Source organism: Halichoerus grypus, chromosome 7, assembly GCF_964656455.1.
Source record: "Halichoerus grypus chromosome 7, mHalGry1.hap1.1, whole genome shotgun sequence".
NCBI classification, from domain to species: domain Eukaryota; kingdom Metazoa; phylum Chordata; class Mammalia; order Carnivora; family Phocidae; genus Halichoerus; species Halichoerus grypus.
The window spans coordinates 40,453,559-40,471,304 of record NC_135718.1 but is presented as its reverse complement, the minus strand read 5'-3'; the positions used below and the strand labels follow the sequence as shown (position 1 = coordinate 40,471,304).

The window sequence follows — 17,746 nt, the reverse complement described above, 5'->3', positions numbered from 1 at the left end:
CCACTAAACTCAAAGCCTCATTGATGAGTAGATCTTGACTAAGGAAAGTGAGTAGGGAGAAGTATTTTGTAGGTAAAAAGAAACTATGTGTCACCTTGGAGGTGAGAGAGATTGTGGTACATTATGGAACTAAAAGAAATTCGTTGTCGTATCCTGGATTGGAGAGGCCAGGGCCAAATCATCCATAGCCCTGGAAACCCTAATGAAAGATTTGGGCTTTGTCCAATGAGCCAGAGGGAACCATGGTATGATTTTAAGCAAGGGAGATTCAGGATCAAATTTCCATGTTAGAAGGATTATTTTTGTTAAGGATTAGTTTTAAGTAAGAAATTTAAGCAAAACACAAAGAAAGTGATCCAGAGAAGTTCAGCATATGCAAGGGTAGGAAGTGCAGCTGGACTTCACAAAGGTCTGGGACCAAAAATGGGTCCTGAATTAGTATCAGGCTCTCTAGGTCTGCCCTCTTCTTCACCTTCATCACAAGGTATCTTATCTCTAGCTTCTGCTTCATTGTTCTTTCTCTACTGGCTTCTCTGTTTCTTTTAACTACAAAGCTAACCCACAGCCTCTTAGTTTTTCTTCCAATTCCACATCCCCTGGAGAAAATCTAATTGGCTCATTAAGTCAGTTGTCTCCCCTAAATCTAATCAGCTATGGCCAGGAGAGCATATAGCAAAAACCAGGGCTTCAGAGCCCACCCCTCTCATGATTAGGGGGTGCAGTGAGTTGTGGGCTGGGTAGATGTCTCAGAATTAATCAGCTTCAAAAGATCAGTCTGACATCAGAGTGAAGAATTGAGGGCAGGGGGACTAGAGGCCTTCTTTAGGATAATACAGTAATTCAGGCAATAGATAATGTTGGCCAGAATTAGAGTGGTGAGTTAGAGAATGAATTTGTGGTAGATTAAAAATTGGATCTCCAGAATTGTATGGTAAATTGTATATGGGAAGATGAAGAATCAAGGATAATATCTGTGTTTCTGGCTTGAATAACTGAGTTCATGATGATAGTACCCAAAACTGGAAAGAACATAGGAGAAGAAGATTCAGTGGGGATTAGAAGAGATGGAATGAATTCATTTTTACACATGCAGAGTTTGAGGTAGCTTTGAGACATTTAAATGGAGATGCCTAATAGACCACTGAATGTATGCATCTAGGGCAGAGGGAAAAGCTCAATAGTAGATAAATGTTTGAAAGTTAGTTTTAAGTGTTAACTGAAGTCATGAGAGTGGATAAGATGGCCCTGGGAGAGATAACAAGAGAAGAGAGCCAGGACAGCCCTGGAGACAGTCCTGTTTGAGGGCTGGCAGGGAAAAGGAGCCTGCAAAGGAACACTGAGAAAGAACAGAAGGTGAGAAAAATCAAAACATGCAACGTTTTTAGGAATTCAAGGAAAGAGGAGAATGTGGTGAACAGTGCCAGATTCTGCTGATCAGCATAGAGTACAGTTCTGTTGATTTTCAGAGCAAGGCATTTGTTGATCACCTTGGCAAATGAGTTTACTGGTGGTAAAAATGCGAACAGAGGATTGAGGACTCTGGGGCATAAAGAGGTTGGAAGAGCATATGAGAAATTTGAGAGGAAGGAAAGAGAGGGGCCTATGGCTAGAGATTGCTGTTGACAGTGAAATAGGGTTTTTAAGTGTGTGTATGTATTTTTTTTTTTTAATAGCAGAGGCTTAGTCATTTTTGAGTGCTGGGAGAAAGGAGCAAAAGAGAGTTATTCAGAGCACTGTTACAGTATAATAGTGAAGAATGAAGCAAAAATAAATATATGGATATTGGTTTGGCAAGAGAAAGTTAAGGTATTTCCTGACTTTGTTTTTTCTCTAGGAGGGGATTGCTATTATCTGTAAGTAAGGTAGGGTTGAAGATTTAAGGAGCAGGGTAACTATTTCAAATAGATTCAGTTGACCCTTGAACAATGCGGGCTTGGGGCACCAGCCCTTGCACAGTGGAAAATCTGCATCTAACTTTTGATCCCCCCAAAACTTAACTACTTATAGCTTACTGTTCATTGTAACCCTTACTGATAATATAGTTAACACATTATGTATATGTGTTATATACTGTATTCTTACAGTAAAGTAAGCTAGAGAAAAGAAAATGTTACTAAGAAAAATGTTATTTAGAAAATCATAAGGAAAATATATTTACAGTACTATATTGTATTATTAAAAAAAAATCACGTATGAATGGACCTGCACAGTTCATATCTGTGTCATTCCTTGGTCAACTGTATTGTAGAAATTAGAGAAGATAGCTGACTAGGGAAATCTAGGATTTTCTCTCTGGCTTAGACTGTGGGCCTTGAATTGAAAAGCAGTACCAGTATGCACCATTGTGTTTTTTGTTCAGCAGCTTCTGTATATGCTCAAGACGAGGAGGACCCAGTTTGGTCCCCACTGTGCTGTTTCAGGTTGGTGTATCAAGGAAAGAGCAGGGATGTTGGCTTAGTGGTGGTCTAACTAATAGACTGTGGAATGTAAAGTGAGGAAGGAAAAAAGTAAAAGCATGAGAGGACTAATGGGAAAGTAGAGTTGTTAAAAGCCTGGGGCTCATTTTGTGCAAAGAATAAATGAGAGTAACTATAAGAGATTGATCCTAAGGTGAAGGTGACACTAAAGGAAAATGAACCAGTAGTTTCTTTGGAGATTTCCAGCCTCTGTTACTAGAAGAATGGTACTGCTGACAAAGGAAATAGATATGGAAGCAAGAACAAGTTTTGGAAAAAAGGTTTGATTTTAACTATTTAGAGTTTGAATACCTATGGAACATACTCACATGACCAAAAGACAGTTGAATATACCAGAGAGGTCTGGGCTGGAAACAAAACTCAGAGATCATAAGTGAAGCCATGAATTTACCAAGGAAGGGAAATATATGGAAAGGTAAGGTCTTCTTAGGTATGGTATGCATTTAAGGAGTGAGAAGTAGAAGTAGAGAAAAGTTGTTTGCAAGGTTTGAGCAGTTTGTGGAGTGGTTCAAGAGGAGTTGATTGAGCAGGCCCTGAGTTTGGGAACTTGTAAGTGGCTCTTCAGAGGGTTCAAGAGATAGTGGAGTATGAAGGGTGATTGTAAGGATTTGAGGAGTAACCGTGACTTTTTGTAACATGTTTACTGCCAGTTTATGATGTGTATTATATGTGATTTTTGTCTCCCTAATATACTAACATTTACAAAATATAACTTTGGTTGGCTTCTTTATAAAAATTTATTAACCAGGTTCTGGTTTTCTGAAATGGAGTACACTGGTCATTTAATTTCTTAATGCCTCAGGACTATTATAATTATTGATGATTATTCAGGGTTGCAGTCCTGCTGGGGCCTTTTGAGCCCTCTTGGGATCATTTGGGTCTAGCATACTTTGTTTTTCTAGGCTTTCTTCCTGTGTGCCATTTATTGCATCAAATCATTTGACATTATTATTCAAGGATCTTTTTCCTTCAAAGTACTTCATTGTTTTGTAGTTTAAAATTGTTAGGGGCCCTTTTAGGAACAAATAAATACATGTAAGTTGGTTAACACTGTTTTCTTTCATGAATCAAAAAATCCAAACCAGAAAAAAAGCCATTTTATCACTTCTGCCATTTAGCATGTGGGGCACCCATGTAATGTTTAAATTGCCTTCTCAGTGATTTCATGAGCTTTTTCCATATATAGGTTATTGAATTACAACAGCAAGTCATAAATCTTCTTGGGCCGTGTGAGGGGAGGAGGATTAGAGGAGAAATACTTAGTATCTGCTATAAATTTATGCAGGGAAAAAAAATCTGTGTATTTAGTCTTTAGCCTTTGTGGCTGTTAATGTGTTGGTAGTGAAAAAATAGATTTTTATGATACAAAATACAGGTCTTACTCAGTGAAGAGCAACCTGAAGATGAGTTAGAGGTTAAAATTGAAGGTATTTTGAGTGATTGATTATAGGTTTGTAACTGGACAATTAAACCTTTTTATTAATCTTGCAAAAATCTTCGGCTTAGATTTGTTATATCTGGTTATCACAATCAGATGGAAGTGCTGTTTTTCTCTCCCATCTTGCTGAGCTTTCAGATTTTGAAACATGGTGTAATTTACTCTGAAATTCAGTGATTATTTTTTTCTCCTGGGAACGGCATATTTAATTACAGAAAGCTGTTTGTAATGGAATCACTTTCTTCTAACACCTCCCTAGCCCTTTTTTCAAAATTCTGATCATAATTATACTGCTGGCAAGATAAACTAGTGGTAATTATATGTGGAATTAACTATTATGAATAAAATTCCCTGTAAAATGCATCTGGGACACTTCTCATTTGCTATTCCTAATTTGTGGTTTTAGGAAGTGTCTCTGGTGGTGGTTGAATGTGGTCAACATTTTCTTCTCTTGTGAGCCTGAGAATCTTATTACTAGAAGACTTGGCAAAAGTTATAATTAGAAAAGTCAGGCATTTGAATATTTCTCAAGGAATGAGTTCTTTTGTATGATCAGTTTTTTCAATCGCAGAAGAGTTAACCCAGGGTTCCACAGAGTACAAAGATGCCCTTAAAGCTATAGGTATTCTTTCTTGCCTAAGAACTCAAAAAAGTATTATAGGAATTTACAAGTATACATTTTTCTTAGCTTTAAAATGAAAGTATCTTTTGAGTACCTTGAGAAGTAGTGTATTCTTACAAATTAGGTTACTTATTTTTTTAAAAAAAGATTTTACTTATTTATTTGCCAGAGAGAGAGCGAGCGCACAAGCAGGGGAGCGGCAGGCAGAGGGAGAAGCAGGCTCCCTGCTGAGCAAGGAGCCCCATGCGGGACTTGATCCCAGGACCCTAGGATCATGACCTGAGCCGAAGGCAGATGCTTAACCAACTGAGCCACCCAGGCGTCCCTAGGCTACTTATTTTTATTAAATTGAATGTCACTGAGAAAATTCTCATTGCATTTTAACCACTAACATTAACAATCTAGATACAGTTGAGCAGCCCAGAGCCAGCTTTCTAATATTTTGAGATTTTTGCCATTTTGAGTACAAAATAATTTTAGAATCTTGGATACCAGCTAAGAAAAACATGAATGGTAATAGAATACACGTATTGGGCTGTTAGTGTTGTTTAAAAAGTAGTCAGAAGCATGCTACTTTATTGCTTAGGACACTGCTATAAAGTCCTGAGATCTTTAATAAATAACTTGAATGTCTGAAGTCTTGGAAACTTGGAGAAACACTAAACTAGAGTGTAAAATATAATCCAGGAAAAGGAAAGGTATACAAATGTCTGTTCACACTATTCAGTTTTAGAGATGGTGGATAGGTGGTAGAGAATTCTGTTTCTTTTTGTCTGTTGGTTTTACTTCATTCTGTTTTAATAATAAGCTTTTTAAGTCTTAATATTTACTAATAGCTTATTTGTTGTGAGGATTATAGGAGCTTGTTGAGTTTCACTTTTCTGTAGGATAACTTCTGAAGTTAGTTGGTTAAATTCTAAGCTTAGCCATTAAATATATTTGTGATGCAACCTGCATTATTTTCTGTTATCTGTAAGGCCTTTTGTGTGACTGCATTGAACTCATTCTTTTTTCCCTAAATACTTTTAATATAACTTTTATTTAACTTGTCTGTCTCCACATTCAGGCTTGCCAGACCAGCCATTTTATAGGTGGGCCAACCTATAAAAGCAGTAGACTTTTGTTCCTTGTGTAGACATCACAGAAATAAACCTTGAGTCATTAAAACCTAATTCAATCTTTTTTTTTTCCCCTGCTAATGAAGGAAAACACCGATGAAGAGAAACAGAACAATTTATTATGTAATTTGTGACTTTAAAAAGATTTATATTCTTGGTTAACTTCTTTAAGCAGTTAGTATTAAATCATAACTGTTACAGAGAGCTGATATGTTAGAAATCTGAAGATGAAGGAAACAGTCCTTACCCTCAAAAAGATCACAGGCTGGGGGCGCCTGGGTGGCTCAGTCAGTTAAGCGTCTGACTCTTGGTTGCAGCTCAGGTCATGATGTCGGGGTTGTTGGATTGAGCCCTGTCTTGAATCCCGTGTGGTCTCTGCACGCAGCATGGAGTCTGCTTGGGATTCTCTCCCCCTCTCTCCCTCTCCTTGCATGTTCTCTCTCTTAAATAAATAAAATCTTTTTTTTTTTTTTTAATCACAGTCTGGTAGTAAAATCTGTACATTTAAATATACAAAGTAGTTTAGATGAGAAATTAGGTTCAAGTTGGTTTGAGTAGAAAAGGCTTCATGAGCATCATACTTAAGCTAGTCTTTGGTAGATAGAATTGGGATAGAAAAAATGGTGAAAATATTTCACAAAAAGGAAAGGGAAATGAGCAGATTTCAGGTGCATGAGAGTTCTGGGGGATGACAATTTAGCCATGTTGACATTGAGTTTAGTGTTCTTGCTAGAGGAATAAGAAGAGGTGAAATTTGAAGGCTAGAGCTGAACCTCAACATTTCCACAACATTTGATCATATGTTAGCCTTTTTGAGCCTCAGTTTAGTCGTCTGTTGAATGGGATAATAATGCCTATCTTTTCTCTTATTGCTGTGAGCTCTATAACCAGTCACATCTAAATTCTATAACTATAGTTCCTTTGTTTTAAATCCAAGAAGAGGCCTTCCTGAGTAGGGTCATGAGTCATCAGTGACCAATAGCATTTCCTCCTCACACTCTTGCTGTTCCAGTATCATCGTGGAGAGAACAGGAGAACAAATGCATCCTCCATAATGTCACCAGTATCCTTCATGCCCTTGTCTTGGAAATTGATCCTTCCATCTCAGTCTTGATGATATTTTCTGATGGCAGAGCTATACCAGTATCTCCATCTGTATAGCCATACATGTGTTCTGGATCACATTCCATTCTGCTTTTTCAGAGATATGGTGCTATCTGAAGCTTCATTTTTCTTTTTCATTCCCCTGTTCTCACCCTTCCTCTCTATATTGGATCCTTTCTATTAGTAGGTAAATGTGTTCATGTTGTCTTTGTGTTATATATGCTATGCTATACTATGTTATGTATTATATATAATCTAATTATTCTCCCTTGACCACTTACTTTTCTCTATCAGTTTCCTCTCTTCTTTGCTAAATTTCTCTTAAGAAGTACTGATACTACTTAACTTGTTTCTAAAATCATATCCTGCTTATACCTCAGCTCATTCCAGTCTAGCTTCTACGAACCCCATTACTCTACTCGAGTGGTTTCTTTGATATTTCTATGGCATTCACTGCTATTGACCACTGTTCTTTAAAACACTTCCTTTGGCTTCTCCAATGTGTTCTCTCATTTTCTGTGGCTGGCTATCTCTCCTCTGACTTCTTTGTTGGCTTATCTTTTTCTGATTGCTCATTAAATGTGGGTGTTCACAAAGCTGAATCTTAGGTCTCTCTTCCTTCATACTGCACTCTTCTTGAGTAACATCATTCTCATTGGTTCAGTAACAACTCTTAAATTTGTATCTTTTACCCACACTCTCCTGCTAGGTCCAGTTCTATATCTGGCTACCAACTTGATACTTACATTTGGATGTCTTAGAGATATCTCCGACTCAACATATTTATAACTGTACCTCTCCCTTCATACCCTTTTTCATCACCAAGATTTTTTTAAATTTTGGACTTAATACAGTGTATGGGTGAAGGACTCAGATCTTCACTCTGCCCCTTATTAACTTTGTAACCATAAGCAATTAACTTTTCTAAGACTTAATTTCATCATCTGAAAGATAGAAAAACAGTAATTCCTATCTTAACATAAGGAAACATCACGCAATAAGTACATGGGATTTATGCTTCCAGCCAAGTAGTAGTAACAAGAACTGAATTTACCCTTTGGCATAAACAATTAGAAAACCTTCATAGGCCTGTTGTGAGGATTAAAGGAGATTTATAAAGCACTTGAAATAAGACCTGGCATAAAGTAAAACTTATATAGGTGTTGGTATTTATTTTATTGTTAAATATGGATATGATGATAACATATTGTAGGAAGAAGCTAAAGTGGTGAGTAAAATTACAGTATTAAGTGCTTATATTAAAAAGAGTTTTCCAACCAATACTTTTAAGCTTCTATTTTAAGAAACTGGAAGAGAATAGCAATATCAAAACAAGCAAAAAGAAGGAAATAAAGACAAGAGCAGGAACCAGTGAAATAGAAAAGTGCAAAACAATAGAGAAAGTCAGGAATAAACTCTAACTTTTTAAAATGATCAAAAATAGTGATAAAATTCTAGCCCGGCTGATCAGGAAAAAAAAAGAAAAGACACAGATTATAGTATAGGGTTGAAAGAGGATACATGATTACAGATCCTGTAGACATTATATTGGACAACTTAGATGGAATTAGCAAATTCCTTGAAAAACACAAAACTACCAAACCTCATTTAAGATGAAATAGATAACCTGAATAGTCCTAGGTATATCTATATATATAAAATTTTAATTTGCAATGAAAACCTTACCTCAAAAAAGACTCTTGTCCTAGAAGGCTTCACTGAGACATTTTATCAAAATTCAAGATGAAATAGTATCACTTCTACACAAAGTCTTTCAGAAAATAAAAGAAGAAGGAACACTTCCCAACTCATTTTATGAGGTCAGCATTATGCTACCATGAAAGAAAACTGCAGACCAATATTCCCCATAAAAATAAATGGAAAAGCCTTCAACAAAATTTTAGCCAAATGAATCAGTAGTATAAAAAGGATACTTTTGACCAAGTGGGATTCATTACAGGAATACAAGGTTGGTTCAACATTTGAAAATCAATCAGTGTACTTCATATGAACCAACTAAGAAAATAAAATTATATGATTGTCTCAAAAGATTCAGAAAAACAATTTGACAAAATTAAATACTTATTAATACTAAAAACTCTCAGTGAAATAGGACTTAAAGGGAACTTTCTCATCTTGTTAAAGGCCAGCTAGTAAAATCCTGTCATTTACATCATACTTAGTGGAGAAAGACTGAATGCCTTCCCCTCAGATCAGGAACCAAGGGAATGATGTTTGGTCTTACCACGTCTATTCAGGATTGTATGGAAATTGTAGTTAGTACAGTGGGGCAAGAAAAGAAATTCAGAGGCATCCAAATTGGAAATGAAGATATGAAACTGATTGTATATGTGGAAAATCTCAAAAGAATCCACAAAAAAGGCTACTAAGACAAATAAATGAGCTTAGTACAAAGTTATTATACAAAAAACTTAATTGTATTTCCATGTACTAGCAATGAACAATTGAAAATTTAAAAATAAATTAACATTAAAACATTTACAGTAGCACCTAGAATATTAATACCTAAGGAAAAGTTGAACAAAATTTTGCAAGGCCTGCATATTGGAAACTATAAAGGATTACATATTATGTTATTTCATTTACATAACATTATTTAAATGAAAAAAATTATAGTGGTGGAAACATCATAGTTGCCAGGGGTAGGGTTCGCAAGAAGGTGTAATTATATAAAGGGATAGCACGAAGGATTTTCTTTGGTGAGATGAAACACTTCTGTATTCTGATTGTGATTACACTAATAGATGTATGTGATAAATTTGCAAACAAAGTACATGTAAAAACTAGTAAAATCTGAAATAAAGTCTGTAGTTTGTTTAACAGTATTGTACCAGTGTCAAGTTTCCTTTTCGTTAATAGTATGTACCAGTGTCAACGTTCTCATTTTGATAATTGTGCTGTGGTTATGTCAGATGCTCCCATTTGCATAAAGCTGGGTGAAGGATAGCCAGGATCTTTGTACTATTTTTGTAACTTCTGTGTGGTTCTAAAATTATTTCAAAGTTAAAACGTTAAAAAAAAAAAAAAGACATTTAAAACGGAAATGGAAAGGCAAGCCACAGACTGGGAAAAAATACTTGCACAACGTCTGATAAACGATGTATATCCAGAATATATAAATTAGTACTAAAGCAGTCATATTTTTAAATGGGCAAAAGTGTTAGCTACTTCATCAAAAAAAGATGTAGCATATAAGCCTGTGAAAAAAATGCTCAACATCATTAATTATTAGGAAACATAAATGTAAACTACAGTGAAACCCACTAGTATACATAAAGTTAAATGGCAATCACAAGAATGTGGAGCATTTAGAACTCTCTTACTTTGCTGTTGGGAATGAAAAATGGTATGGCCACTTTGGAAAACAGTTTGGCAGTTTCTTATAAAAGTTAAACCTAGGACTTAGAATCCCACTCCTAAATATTACCCAAGATGAATGGCAGAAAAAAGTGTGAATGTTTATACTAGCATTGTTTATAATAACCTCCAGACTGACAACAATCTAAATGTCCAAATGTTATATCCACACAATAGTAAAAAGGGATGCAGCACAGATGAATAGTAAATGCATTAGGGCAGGGGTACCTGGCTGGCTCATTCGGTGGAGCATGAGACTCCTGATCTTGGGGTTGTGAGTTTGAGCTCCACATTGGGTGTAGAGATACCTTAAAAAAATAAAATCTTAAAAAAAAAAAAAAAATTAGGGCAAGTGAAAGAGCCAGATACACAAATTATGTAATGCTGTGTGATTTCATTTATATGAAGATCTAGGAAAGACACAACTAAGCAGTTCATTGATTGCCAGGGGTGGGTGGGAAATAGAGGGCAGGGATTGACCCACAGGGAACATTTTTGTGGTGATGGAAATAATCTATATCATGGTTTGGGTTGTGGTTATAGGATTGTATACATTCATCAAACTCATGAAATTGGACAGTTAAAGTTGGCGAATTTGCCTTGCATGTGCTGTTTGTTCTGCCTAGAAAGCTCCCTTCTCTCTGTGCCTGATTAATTCATATTCAGTGTTCAGATCTTGCTCAAACATCACAGCATCAAGGGAATTTTTTCTTGAGCCCAGACTAGCATAGTCTTGCTTCTACTAGCATCCTGCCCTTTCCCTTCACACTCTTATCACAGCCATATTGATACACAGGCAGATACTAAGCAACATAATAAGGTCTCTTCATCTGTCTTAACTGCAAGCTCCATTAAGGGGCAGATAGATGCTGATTACTGTTGTGTTTATTGTATCCAGCACAGAGTTTGACTCAGGTATGCCAGTAAATATTTTGCAACTGAGAGCATAAATGAGTAGAGTTTTTTTGTTTTTTTTTTTTTTTTAAGATTTTATTTATTTATTTGAGAGAGAGAGAATGAGAGAGAGCAAGTACATGAGAGGGGGGAGGGTCAGAGGGAGAAGCAGACTCCCTGCTGAGCAGGGAGCCCGATGCGGGACTCGATCCAGGGACTCCAGGATCATGACCTGAGCCGAAGGCAGTCGCCTAACCAACTGAGCCACCCAGGCACCCAATGAGTAGAGTTTTTTATTTCTTGTTTGTGGGAGTGGCAGCTGTGGCTTTTGTGGAGGGTACAACTGACTGGGCCTACCTACTTAACCTTGGGTACTTTGCTGTGCCTGTTCCTGGGGAGTTATGTTAACTATCATCGCTCAGCTGCTGCCACAGCTTAGTCTAGACTTCTGTGTATGTACCATGGGCACTCCTGCTCCCGGGCCATTCTGTTCTGGGAATAGAAAGAAGCCTTTCCTTGCTATTATGGAGGCTCTGTGCTCTGCCTCTGACCATATGTGCACATTACCAGAGACCATTACTATTGTCTCCAGGCCCTAGGCAGACCAGGTTTCCAGGATCAGTGTGTAGAGTATTTGATGAGGGACCTGACACCCAACACTTCCCTCTCTTCCTCTTTTCACTTCTCTTTCTTTCTCCTTATTTCCCTACTCTGGTAGACAAGAGGGAATTCGGGTTACTTTAGGAAATTGGTCTGGGTACTCAATACCTGTATTTGATCATCCCATGAGCATATCTGAATGTTTAAATCATTACCAAACTTTATTCTTTAACTTCTGGTCTGTCTTCTTAGGCAGAATTAATGACATTTGTCATTTCAGACATTTCTCTCTGGAGTATTACATAACTAGTTTAGTTATTGATTTTGGAAATATTTCTCTGGCCCCTCTTTAGTGTATCCAAATCATTTATCTGACTTCTCAAATTGCTTTCAATTTACTTACCTTCTTTTTTAAAGCTTACACTGTTTGGAATTTTTGTTTAGTTTCATCACATCTAAGAATCCTCATTAATTTTAATTTCATCTCATCTGGATTAGTACAATATCTGGATTAGTGCAATAGCTTACTAGTTCTCCTCTTCCAACTTTTGTTCCCCTCCTCTTGCAGTATAATCTCCCAAGTAGCAGCCAGGATGCTGGTCAAGGTACTCTTGCTCTCCACTTCCCAGTGCCTTCCATCCTACTCTAAGAATTCAACTGTGTTAGAATCCAGTTCATGAGCTTCTACATAGTCTGGCCCTAGGGCCCAACATAGTGCCTGGCACAGGTTAGGCACTTAATATTTGTTAAATTGATTTCTTTGCATTGTAAGTCTTTCAGGATTTTGTTTTTATTTTTGTTTTTGTTAGCGTTGTCTTAAAACCGTACACACACAACACACTAATTCTTTAGACCTAACTGGTTTCTTGGTTTATTGTGGGATATGGAGAGTAGTTTGGTGCTGTCTTATGTGCATTTTAGGAATAGACCACTTTCATCTAGTAAGAATGGGTAATGGGTTTGTAAATAAATACAACTCAAATAGGTGGAAAAAGACTTCCTTGATTTGTAATCGGGCATGTGGTAAAGAGCTGTGGTCAGAACTTAGGTCATGCTTTTGAGGCCCCACACAATTCAGAACAGTATTGTTTTATTTCACATCCTAATATACTAAATGTTTTTCTCTATATATTTTCTCTTATATTTTCTTATTTTTAACTTTATTTTATATCTTCTTATTTTATCTTATATTTAGTACCCTGCTTCTCATCCTTTCAACCATTATAACCTCAACATCTGCATTACACCTAGTTGTTGCTGTTGGGGATCAGGGGCTCTGTTATCGTGGCAGCACTATGCTGCTCTGTGTTTGTTAGGTAGGGATCATACATGCTGACCAGCTCACTAGCCTCCCACTTGGCCGTTTCTTCCATGTCACACTAAATGAGATTGTGAATTATTTTTGAATGAAAGTTTATCAATTTCTCACAAAAATTAAGGTTTCCATATTTTATAAGAAATACATAATCAACATGGATGGGACCGGAGGAGATTATGCTAAGTGAAATAAGTCAAGCAGAGAAAGTCAATTATCATATGGTTTCACTTATTTGTGGAACATAAGGAATAACGTGGAGGACATTAGGAGAAGGAAGGGAAAAATGGGCGGGGGGAATTGGAGGGAGAGATGAACCATGAGAGACTATGGACCTGAGAAACAAACAGGGTTTTAGAGGGGAGGGGGGAGGGGGGATTGGTTAGCCTGGTGATGGGTATTAAGGAGGGCACGTACTGCATGGAGCACTGGGTGTTATACGAAAACAATGGATCGTGGATCACTACATCAAAAACTAATGATGTATTGTATGGTGACTAACATAACATAATAAAATTTAAAAAAAAAATAAAAAGGACTGGTTTTAAATTTTAAGCTATGAAAGTGACCTTAAAAACATGTTTCGTTTAATTATTTGCTTTTTTTGTTTGTTTTTATAGTTTTCCAGTAAGTTAAGACATGTGTGCATTTTAATACTAGTGACTTGTAGTGGAGAAACTGTTAACCCTTGTAAAAGTTTTGTTTTGTTTTTAACGATCAATCATCTCCTTAAGTATAGCAGATGCTAACCAAACTCTGTGGTATTTTTTTCTTTCTAATTGTGTTTTAGTGAAGCAGCTCTTTTAACATGGTATAGCAATCTGTACTACTATCAGTGAACAAAGTGAGGACTTGAATTTTAAGATTAAATAAATTCATTTTGTTAACATCACATTTTGTTCCATTTTGCAGCTTCTTGGTGAATATTTGGATGAAGCCATTAAATTAATTGTTTGCCATCATGAGCAGAAGCAAGCGTGACAGCAATTTTTATAGTGTAGAGATTGGAGATTCTACGTTTACAGTCTTGAAACGGTATCAGAATTTAAAACCTATAGGCTCAGGAGCTCAAGGAATAGTATGGTAAGTTTTTACTTCCAAAAATTAGGCAAAGAATCATTAACTGCCATTTTTTCTTATATATACCTTGGTAAATATTTAACTTGCCTCAAATAATTCAAACTATAAAGTTTAAATTAAAGCTATAACATGGCAGACTGTTTTGTTCGCAGGTTGATTGCCTTTATTATTCATTAAACACAACTTTATAAATCACTGCCATCTTTTTAGAAGATTTTTTTTTTTTTAAATTTTATTTATTTGATATAGAGAGACGGAACACAAGCATGGGGAGTAGGAGAGGGAGAAGCAGGCTTCCTGCTGAGCAGGGAGCCCAATGCGGAGCTCTGTCCCAGGATGCTGGGATCATGACCTGAGCTGAAGGCAGATGCTTAACCGTCTGAGCCACCCAGGCGCCCCTTTTTTTTTAAAGATTTTTTTTTTTTTCATTTGACATAGAGAGGGAACAGCACTGCCATCTTTAAATATAAAGTATGATTAAATACTTTGTCACAAGCCATGTAAAGACAAATATTATCAGGAAAGAATAAGTGGCATGCTTGTTAATTCCATGTATACATCTGTTCCCATAGCTAGTTGTTTAATAAGAAAATTGACTTAATCATCACTTTCACACTATAATGAAACTGAAATTTCAGAAATCTTACTTTGCATTGGGGAATGAAGTGAGTTAATATCATCTCATTGAATGTGTTTCAGAACTCATATGTATCTTTAGAATTGATTTACTGGCTAATTTCTATTAAAGGCCTAGGCTTTATAGATCAACGTAATTCCTTTTTTTTTTTTTTTTTTTTTTTTTTAGATTTATTTGTTTTAGAGAGAGTGCACACACAGGGGGAGGGGCAGAGGGATAGAATCTCAAGCAGACTTCCCACTGAGCACAGAGCCCAATGCAGCCTGATTTCATGACCCTGAGATCGTGACCTGAGCTGAAACCAAGAGCTGGACATTCAACTGACTGAGCCACCCAGGTGCCCCAACATAATTCTTTATAAAATGAAGGGTAGAACACTTTTTAGGACAGTTCTGCTAATGATTTTAGATAACTGAGTTAGCATAATAAGCTAATGTTTGGGGGAATTCTAAGCCTCACTCTGGCATAATTATATATTACCTCTCCTTAAACCAGATTTATTTCAGAATATATTAAAAAAAATAATAAGTGTCATGACCCTGCAGATCTCCCAGGTTCTAGAAAAACTCTTGCACATGTACATAAAGAGACATGCATAGGGCTGTTCTTTGCAACACCATTTATAATAGCAAAAATTGGTAACAGCAGCAAGTCTATCCATGAGAATAAAAAATTGTGATATATTCATATAGTGAAATACTATACAACATTTAAAATGAACTGGAGGTATGTTTCAACAAAGACAGTCTCAGAAATGTACAGTTTAAAAGGAAGATGCAGAATATATATGCATTATTGTACCCTTTATATATAGTTTAAAATATGCAAAATAGGACCATATATTTATGGATGCATCCATATGTAGGAAAGTATAAAAGCCATTAATAAACACCAAACTCAGAATAATGCTTACCTCTGAAAATAGAGACAAGGGAGGGGACTTTACCTGTGATAATATATTACTTTTTAAAAAATTCAACCCTTGGGGCACCTGGGTGGCTCAGTCAGTTAAGCGTCCAACTCTTGATCTCAGCCCAGGTCTTGATCTCAGGGTCCTGAGTTTGAGTCCCGTGTTGGGCTCCGTGCTGGGTGTGGAGCCTACTTTAAAAAAAAAAAAAATTGCAATTATGGTAAAATACTAAAATAACATTTCTCTAATGGGAACAGTAGCATTTATTCTTTTTCTGTACTCTTGAAGTAATTTATAATACCAAAAATTATAGAATTTGGGCAATTTTATAAAGCATTATTGGCTGGCTGGTTGTCATCTTAACCAACCATATTTAATAAACCACAAATTAAATTTAAAGAAAATAATGTGCTACAGTCAATACAGGAAGGATTCTGAAAGCCAGCTCATGGTTCAGATTCTAGCTTTATGATGTATTTGTGACTCATGGCAAGTTAACACTTCTAAGCCAGTGTTCTCACCTAATTTACATGGTGGTTGTAAGGAATATAGTATTTATAAACTTCTTAATAGTGTTTAAAAATGTTTTTTGTGGGGTGCCTGGGTGGCTCAGTTGGTTAAGCATCTGCCTTCAGCTCAGATTGTGATCTCAGGGTCCTAGGATCAAGCCCTGTGTTGGGCTCCCTGCTCAGCGGGGAGTCTGCTTCTCCCTCTCCTTCTACCCCCCCCCATGCTCATGCACACACATGTGCTCTCTCTCTCTCTCTCTCTCTCTCAAATAAATTAATTTTTTTAAACAATAAAAATAAAAATGTGTTTTCTGGGGGCATTTGGGTGGCACAGTTGGTTAAGCATCTGACTCTTTGTTTCAGATCAGGTCATGATCTCCCGGTTGTGAGATGGGGCTCTGCACTCAGTGTGGAGTCGGCTTAAGTTTCTCTCTCCCTCTGCCCCCTCCCCCCGTGTGCTTTCTCTCTCTCTCTCTCTCTCTCTTTCTCACTCTCTCTCTAAAATAAGTAAATAAATCTTCAAAAAATAATTTTTTTTTTAAACTCTATATTATCATCAGAATCAACTGAAGAACTTAAATTTTTTTTAAAGACATCATTTTGGGCCCAGTGATAGTAAGATTCATACCGGTCTGGATTGGGGTCTCTAATTTGTGCACATTTAAGTATCAACATTAGATATCTAACTTCCTTGGATACAAAGTAGTGTAACCTACTCAGATACTTTAGAGTTTGAAATATTACTTTGATGTAACAGATAAAAAATTAATAGGAATGAATTTAATGCTTAAAAATAAAGCATACTTGATCTGAAACAGTCAAAACTTCTATTTTTTTATGACCCCTAATGTTTGTTTGTTTTTAAATTGGGGAGAACATATCTGTAAATATGGCATTTTCTAACTCAAGGTTATAATATTTATGTCTGTTTTGCTATGTGTATGTATATATGTGTATATACAAAATGGTTATGGCATATAACATATAGATGTGTCCATTTATGCCAGAGTACCAATGTCTTAATACATTTCTTCACTACATTTGAGATAGTAAGATAGCTAGAGAACAAACTCAAGTTTTCAGTTAGATGAGAAAATAATTTCATTCAGCAATGTGCTAACTTTCCAAATATCACATAAATAGAAGTCTTACAGTATGTTAGGTAGTCCAGTATGAAAAGCGATAACCTCATGTCTTAGTCTTTTGGTCTCAGCTTTGCTTTTAACTCTCTGACTAACTTGGGCAAATTAACCTCCTGGCAGTGGTGAATTCAAATGATTTTTAAAGTCTCTTTCAATCATAATATTCTATAATTTTAAGATGCTTTTCCTTATTTGTGCTTTACTTTCTCTGATCTGTCATTTGCAAAACATGCTGTTTAGTCCGTGTCATATGGTAGAAAATATGAAGAGTAATGAGGATGATGTTATATGTCGCAGAATTACAGGCGTTTCTTTAACAGTTACGAAGCAGCTTCTAATGTCCTGAGATCTAGCATTTATATCTGTAAACTTGAGTTTTTAATTCTTCCTCCCAAATTTTAAGTACTTCCTGTATTGTAAAATAACCTTTAATATACCTTTATATATGTGTTCTTTTCTCTTTCTGCATTCATTTTGTTGTGTCCAAGGAAATGGAAGTGATCTACTTATGTAGAATTCTTC

The 17,746-nt window shown here is 36.2% G+C and overlaps 1 protein-coding gene across 4 annotated transcripts in view; it reads left to right on the top strand.

The window, feature by feature from the left end:
* MAPK8 (mitogen-activated protein kinase 8) overlaps positions 1-17,746 on the top strand; it is a 111,656-nt gene that overhangs the window by 60,334 nt on the left and 33,576 nt on the right. For all 4 annotated transcript variants that reach the window (XM_036103162.2, XM_036103164.2, XM_078077466.1 and 1 more), the window contains one exon: positions 13,859-14,029. In XM_036103162.2, the coding sequence (XP_035959055.1) occupies positions 13,908-14,029 (122 nt within the window). In that variant the 5' untranslated portion in view covers positions 13,859-13,907. The remainder of the gene's footprint in view (positions 1-13,858; positions 14,030-17,746) is intronic.